Here is a 7259-nt window from a genome sequence, read left to right on the forward strand (position 1 = left end):
GTGAGAAAGCCCAGTGAGGAGCAGAGGGCCAGGGACTTACGCTGCAGGTTCTTGTTCTCCCGCTTCATTGTTTCCAGGTGGTCCAAGGACTCCTCATAGGCATTCTTCATCTTGAACAGCTCCGTGCTCAGAGAGCGCGACTCCTTCTGCGAGGCCTCCAGCTCAGCCTGCGTTTCCTCATACTTCTGCTTCCATTCTGCCAAGATCTGAAGAGAAACGGGGTGTGAGTAGGGATGTGGCAGTCATGGGGGAATGCTCTGGCCAGGAGTCCTGGTGCTGGAGGCCAAAAGACCTTGTCAAAGTTCCTCTGCTTCTTATCCAGAGCAGCGCAGGCAGCATTGGATCTCTCCACGTCAATCATCAGGTCCTCCACTTCATTCTGCAGCCTCTGCTTTGTCTTTTCCAGGGAGGCACATTTGGCATTGACAGCCTCAACATGTTCCTCTGCATCCTGCAGGCGCTGTGCCAGCTTCTTCCTGGGAGGAGAGAAGCACAGTGCCACGTTAGGGCTTGGAAGGGCGTGAGTTCTATACTGTCATGAGAGGCCAGTTCATCACTTTGGGGGTTTTGTGCCAAGCGCTTTTCAGAGATCTGAAAGGATCTATCCTTTGCTGGGTCCGATCATCTACGGACATTTAGGCCTATCTTTGCACTTCTAGCCCTAAAGCCTATGTTTTCTCTTCCAATCTACACTCTGTCTTTCCCTTCCTCTCTCCCCTTTATTTACAAAGACAGTATATCCTTGCCTTCATCCCATTCTTGTGTTAACCCACTCTCAGAGATTCCAATTTCCCTTGACCAGTTTCTCCCATCATTTGCCATCCTGCTTCCCACGTACTTGGCCTCCTCGAGCTCCTCCGTGCGCTGAATCGCGTCCGTCTCGTATTTGGTTCTCCACTGGGCCACTTCACTGTTGGCCTTGGACAGGGCGCGCTGCAGCTCCCCCTTGGCCTCCTGCTCCTCCTCATATTGTTCCCGGAGCAAGTCACAGTCGTGGCGAGCGGACTGCAGGGCGTGGGCCAGGGCGTTCTTGGCCTGTGGGGACAATGGGTTTGGTAACTTGAGTACTTGTCTTGAAATGAATCTTGACTGTTAATTTGACAGTGAAATTGGAATGAAACTCTCATTGGGCAAATGTAGAGCTTGGAGCTGGTGAAGCCCACATTGACACGTTCTGGAGCATCAGGACACATTAGTGACAGCTCCTCTGGGGACAGGAATGTGCTCTTTGTGTATATGTTCTGACATGTGTGCTTGAATCCTGTCCTAGAGGGGATCATCAGAATCTCATGGAAGCCTTGTGGATGACTTCCTCCAGCACCTAAAGCATCCTGCTTCCTTCCCTCTCTAGTTGAAGGGTGGGGGGGATTGTGCATTAGTGCTATTCCCTCCAGTCCTATGTGTGCTTGGGGAAAGAACATTGAAGCAGTCTACTGTCAAACAGGATTCTCTTTTAGGGGTGATGTAGGCTGTGGACAGTAGGGTACTTCCAGACCTTAATTTCTTCTTCTAGATGTCTCTTGAGTTCCTCAATCTGTTGGGTAAATCCTTGCTTGCCCCTAGACAGCTGAGAAATCAGAGCATCTTTCTCCTCCACCTGGCGTGAATATTCCCCTGGGAAGGGAAAGGGAGAAAAGGAAGCACACTATTCCTCCTGGGACACCTTCAGCCTCTAAAGCCACGTAACCAGCAATGGCCCGGAGAGCTTCTACCAGTTGCTGCCTTGCACCCTCTGGCTTGCTCAGGGCGTGCAGGTCCTGACATTGCACTTTGGGGATGAGGGTGTCTCACCTGACTCTGTCTGCAGGCGAGCTCTTTGCGTATTGAGGTCGTTGATCATGCGCTGATTCTGCTCCTCCTTTGTTTTAATCTCACTCAGCTGATCTTCCAGGGTGCGGCACATCTTCTCCAGGTTGGCCTAGAGAACAGACACAGGAAGGGGGAAGAGATGATGGAGTGCACTCTGCCTGATTGTCACAGTGGGGATTTTGTTTGTGGGAATGTGTCTGGAAGAGGCAGCTTTTGTGCCACACCTTGGCCCTGTGAGCATGTTCTCCTGCATCTGCATACCTTGGCCTTGGAGACAGACTCCATGTTGCTGGCCAAGTCATCAATCTCCATCTTCAGCTCACTCTTCTCCTTCTCCAGCTTCTGCTTCACGCGTTGCAGGTTGTCGATCTGCTCCCCCAGCTCAGCGGTGCTGTCCGCGTGCTTCTTGCGCAGGGCGGCAGCCGTGGCTTCGTGCTGCAGCGTGGCCTCTTCCAGGTCACGGCGCATCTTCTGGAATTCTGCCTCGCGCTTCTTGTTCATCTCAATCTGAGCTGCTGTCGCCCCTCCTGCTTCTTCCAGGCGCTCGCTGATCTCCTCCAGCTCCCTCGACAGGTCAGCCCGATGCTTCTCTGCTTTAGCGCGAGAGGTTCGCTCTGCCTCAATCTCCTCCTCCAGCTCCTCAATACGGGCCTGGAGAACAGCAGGGACCCTTCACACCCGTGCCCTCCTCCTGCCTGAGCTGAGCCTGAGCAAGGGAGGGGAAGGAACAGAGACTTGCCTGCAGCTCCTTGATCTTCTTCTGAAGTTGCATGCCCAGGGCTTGTTCATCCTCAATCTTGCTCTGGATCTGGCTGATTTCAAAATCTTTCCTTTGGGCAAAGTGAACCGTGTTAGAGCTCAAAGAAAAAACACAAGTGCTCCAGCCCAGCACTCAGGTGTCCCACAGCCACACTTACTTCTTCAGTTTCTCGTCCAGCTGCTGCTTATCATTCTCCAAATCCATGATGCTGTCCTGGGCCAGCTTCAGGTCTCCTTCCAGTTTCCTCTTAGCTCTCTCCAGGTCCATGCGCAGTTTCTTCTCTTGCTCCAGGGACCCTTCCAGCTAAACACAACAAGACCATCAGTGCTCTCCCAGCCAGGTCAGACTCCATACCTGTGCTGTTCCTGCTCTACATCTGTGTGCTTACATCGTCCACTTGCTGCTCCAGCTTGGTCTTGGCCTTGGTCAGTGTATTGACTTTGTCCTCCTCTACCTGCAGGTCATCCAGGGTTTGCTGATGGGCCTCTTGGAGGGCTTTCTTCTCTTTTGTCAGCTTGGCGATGGTCTCATCCAGGGCTGACATTTCCTCCGTCAGGTTTTTCACCTTTGAGAAGAAAGGAGCAAGCACAGATAGAAAATGGTGCTTAAAACTTTATAAGAAGACAGGTCTTTTCTGGAGTGCGAGTGACAGGTTCTACCTCATACCTTGTTTTCGGTGGCGTGTTTTTCCTTCTCCACCTTGGCCAGTGTTAGCTCAAGGTCATCAATATCTTTCTTCAGCTCTGAACATTCATCCTCCAGTTTCCTCTTCTTGGCTGTCAGCTCAGCATTCATCTCTTCTTCTTCTTCCGCTCTCTCTGTCAGCTCCTTAATTTTGGCTTCCAGCTGGATTTTGGTTTTGATGAGCTGGTCACACCTTTCCTCAGCATCAGCCAAACCATCAGCTTCCTACATGATTCATTTAAACAAAACAGTTTTCAATTATTTAGTTAGAGTAGGTGGGTTTAAAAGTAGCAGCTGAAGCTGATCTTCAACTCCAGCAAGAGAAGGATCTTGAGTGGTGTCTACTGGGAAACCTTGTCATTTGGAATCAATATTTATTCCAAAGTTTTTGTGTCTTCTAGACATGTCTCCCAGGGCACTTATCTATGAGAATGCCTCATGCAAACACAAGCAGAATAGAACAGGGGTTACTTCAATTTCTAACTTCAGCGGGAACAAAGGCTTGGAGTATTTTTCTCATGGAAAAATATTCAATACCTTCTTCTGTTTTATTGACTTGTTAACCTCAAAGTATTTGAGCAATAGAAGCTTTGTGAGAATACTTTATTTGAAAAAGATTTGTTTTCTTTGGTGAAACTGCCTTTTCCTAATGAGTTCGAAGTAAAAGTGGGTGTTTCTCAGGTTTGCTTTTACTATGTTAGAAGCACTGCTTTGAAAGTTGAGATATTTGCATTCCAGCTCTGAGTTCTCTGATGTTCAGTACATTTTGTCTGATGTTACTTGGCTCTTTCCTCATATAGCAGCAATGGTGAGTGCCATGTAGGGCTGCCAGGAGTCTCATTATGCCCTTGCTAGTGTCTGTTTACTCAACATTAGAGTGCCTCAGAGTGTGGGATTTAGACTGTTTTCTACCACCCATTAATTCCTGTGAGTCTCTGTGCAGGACAAGAAGCATTCTGATAGTATATCATTCTTTTTCCAGGGAAAAATGAACAGTGATACTCACAGCCTGCACTTGGAGCTGCAGGTCATTTTTCTCCTGCACCAGGGCCACCATTTTCTCCTCCAGCTCCTTCCGCTTTGCCTCAGACTTTGCAAGCTCTTCCTTGGTTTTCTCAAACTCCTGTTTCATGTTGGCCATCTCCTTCTCAGACTCTGCACTCTTCAGCAAGGGCTTGATCTTGAAGAACAGCTTCATCCATGGCCAGTGTTTGACATTCATGAATGCACGGATGTTGTACTGGATGCAGAAGACGGACTCTCTGAAATGAAATCCACATGGTTATTGAATATCCTGCATTTGGTGAATTTAGACTTAATTAGCCAACTACCATTAGAACACAACAAATAAGTGAGAAGTATCAACCTTCTCTCCACCATTCTCTGGTACTCCACTCTCATCAGGAAGCCTCTGGACCTGGCTTGTATCATGGTCATAATCTCTGCCAGTTTCTCATCTCTCATCTCCTCCAGCACACCTATCAGTCCAGCTTTGAAGAACACCTTGAGAAAGGCAAGATTGTAGTACATCAGTGTTGGGTAGTGCATGACTGGGACACACTATATTTAAATACAGAACTTCATTCTACCTTGGTGTGACCAAATCTGTATTGGGTGTGGTCAATATCAATGGACCCAAGAAGCTTCTCTGAAGCCTTCTTGTTATCCATGAACTGACCATCTGGAATAGCACTGGCATTAAGTACTCTGTATCTGTAGGCGAAAGCAGAACATTAAGAAATTGATAGTTCTGAAACCACCACTGTGATTGAACCTCACAGCCTACTCAGCAATATCTGAATAATATCATGTATTAGAAAGTGCATTTTTTCAAGACAGTGCAAGTCTTGAAAGACAGTGCAAGAGAGTGCAAGAACCTTTCATACAATTAACTCAGAGTCCATGTGAATCCTCACAATCAGCATAAAATAAATCATAAATTCCAAGTAAAATATGACAATGTAAAATGTAAAGATTGTTAAGATGATCAGGCTCTTCAGCTTGGTCGTAATGAGCAGAAAGGTACAGAGCTCTTACCTCTGTTTGAAGTCAGCGTAGAGGACTCTGCTGGGGAACCCTTTCCTGCAAATCCTGATCCCTTCCAGCACGCCGTTACAGCGCAGCTGATGCAGCACCAGCTCGTGCTCCATGGCACCTGACAAATACCACCATTAGTGACTACCCTGCTGTTTGACACTCAGGAGAAGAGCTTCTGCTGCTCAAGCTTTCCTCCTCTTGGATTGCCTTACCAGGTGTTTTAGTTTCATTTGGGATGATGCACCGCACAAAATGGGGGTGAGTGCTTCTCAAGTTAGTCATCAGCTTGTTTAAATTCTCCTGTGAGATTAGAAGGAAAAGTTCAGATAAAATCTAGTAAGAACCTTATGTTTATCTATGATGTGCATAAAAAACCTAAGTCTTTCTGTGTCTTGCACTATAGGAAATGCATGATTAAGTTGGTGTAAAATTATATAAATATGAATCAGAGTCATCTAGTGAATTACAGACCTGTCTTCTGACTGCAATGTCACTGAACTCCTATGTTATTTCAGTGGGTATTTAAATGAGGAAATGAATTCTGCTCTTACCCTGAAGAGAGCTGAGACAGTCTGGAAAGAAGAACCCTTCTTCTTGCCTCCCTTCTTGCCACCACCCTCTGCAAATCAAAGAAAAAACAAGTGTAATAGTATGGACAATATATATTGGATACTACAGAACACAAAGCCACTTTATATTTCTAGTGTTTGAAGCTTCAGTTCTGAGAAAACTTTGTCCCACATTGAAAATACAATTTCCACAAAACTGACCTGCATCTGCTCCACCATAGTTGGCAAAGAGTAAAGCCAGGGTCTTCACAGATGATTTCTGGTACAACCCAATGACAGTTTCATTCAGAGGGTCCTTGTTCTTCTCCAGCCAGTTAGTGATGTTGTAGTCCACTATGCCAGCATAGTGCACCAGGGAGAAGTGGGCTTCAGTCTTGCCTTTGCCAGGCTTGGGCTTCTGGAAGTTGTTGGACTTGCCCTGGTGCTGGTCATAGAGCTTGTTCTTGAAAGAGGTGTCAGTTGCCTTGGGGAACATGCACTCCTCTTCCAGGATGGAGAAGATGCCCATGGGCTGGGAGAAATCACAAGAAGTGACAAGGAAAGGTGATAATGGAAATGTTCAATATCACTGTGGATGGGATGTTCACCTGTCTGGTCTAGTGGAAGGAGTCCCTCCTCATGGCAGGGGATTGGAACAAGATGTTCTTTATGGTCCCTTCCAACCCAAACCATTCTGTGACTCTATGACAATGACAAGAAGCCTGTGCTATGAACATCAAAGGCTGGTTGTGCTGTTGGCAGCATCTCAGCCTGGATGAAAGCCTAGTTTTACCAGGAGTTGTTCTCAGTCAAGGATTTCATTTCTGCCGTCCCTTGCCCCCCCGAAGCCTATCATCATGGAATGGGTAGGAACATCTGTCCAGTTCACATGAGAAATGGTTGTAGAATTGGTGGGAGCAGTGGTAAAGAGCAAAATAATGGGGAAAAGAGCTACAAGGGACTCCATAGTTTGGGGAGGTCAGGTGATATGATATTGATTTCCCAAATTTGTCTGTGGACTTTGGATTTCATGCTTTGGAGAAGGAATAAAAGGAGGCTGAATCTGTGTTTGTTTTAGAAGTCTGTTGGTGGGAGTCCAGGCTACTTTTCCATGCTCAAAGACCGGATGATGCAGACTGATGACACACATGTGCAGTTCCCCATTTCTCTTTCCCAGACTAAACTAAATTTCAGTGCAAAACACTTTGCTTAACTGACACTACATGTCTGGCTGTGAGTTCTTTCTGGGATGACTGTGCCTCAGAAACATCACAGGATTCCAACAGATATCGTATACTTGCATGGGAAAGGTACCTTCTCAATGAGCTCAATGCAGGCAGCCAGGTCCATGCCAAAGTCAATGAACTCCCATTCAATTCCCTCCTTCTTGTACTCCTCCTGCTCCAGCACGAACATGTGGT

The 7259-nt window shown here is 47.0% G+C and overlaps 1 protein-coding gene and 1 pseudogene across 2 annotated transcripts in view; both read right to left on the reverse strand.

Annotated features, from left to right (window-relative positions):
• The window catches only part of LOC103618004, a 64647-nt pseudogene that overhangs the window by 24024 nt on the left and 33364 nt on the right, over positions 1-7259 (reverse strand). The gene's annotated exons all lie outside the window — the stretch shown is intronic.
• Positions 1-7259, reverse strand: part of LOC103618003 (myosin heavy chain, skeletal muscle, adult-like) — a 15503-nt gene that overhangs the window by 2837 nt on the left and 5407 nt on the right. Inside the window, exons 6-23 of the mRNA XM_017737694.1 lie at positions 7153-7257; positions 6061-6370; positions 5842-5909; positions 5503-5590; positions 5291-5408; positions 4843-4966; positions 4620-4756; positions 4260-4515; positions 3236-3478; positions 2958-3134; positions 2727-2872; positions 2549-2639; positions 2071-2460; positions 1792-1918; positions 1496-1614; positions 839-1035; positions 293-476; positions 30-206 (exon numbers count right to left, since the gene is read on the reverse strand). Of these exons, the coding sequence (XP_017593183.1) occupies positions 30-206; positions 293-476; positions 839-1035; positions 1496-1614; positions 1792-1918; positions 2071-2460; positions 2549-2639; positions 2727-2872; positions 2958-3134; positions 3236-3478; positions 4260-4515; positions 4620-4756; positions 4843-4966; positions 5291-5408; positions 5503-5590; positions 5842-5909; positions 6061-6370; positions 7153-7257 (3057 nt within the window). The remainder of the gene's footprint in view (positions 1-29; positions 207-292; positions 477-838; positions 1036-1495; positions 1615-1791; positions 1919-2070; positions 2461-2548; positions 2640-2726; positions 2873-2957; positions 3135-3235; positions 3479-4259; positions 4516-4619; positions 4757-4842; positions 4967-5290; positions 5409-5502; positions 5591-5841; positions 5910-6060; positions 6371-7152; positions 7258-7259) is intronic.

Source organism: Corvus brachyrhynchos, unplaced genomic scaffold (genome assembly GCF_000691975.1).
Source record: "Corvus brachyrhynchos isolate BGI_N302 unplaced genomic scaffold, ASM69197v1 scaffold236, whole genome shotgun sequence".
Taxonomy (NCBI): domain Eukaryota; kingdom Metazoa; phylum Chordata; class Aves; order Passeriformes; family Corvidae; genus Corvus; species Corvus brachyrhynchos.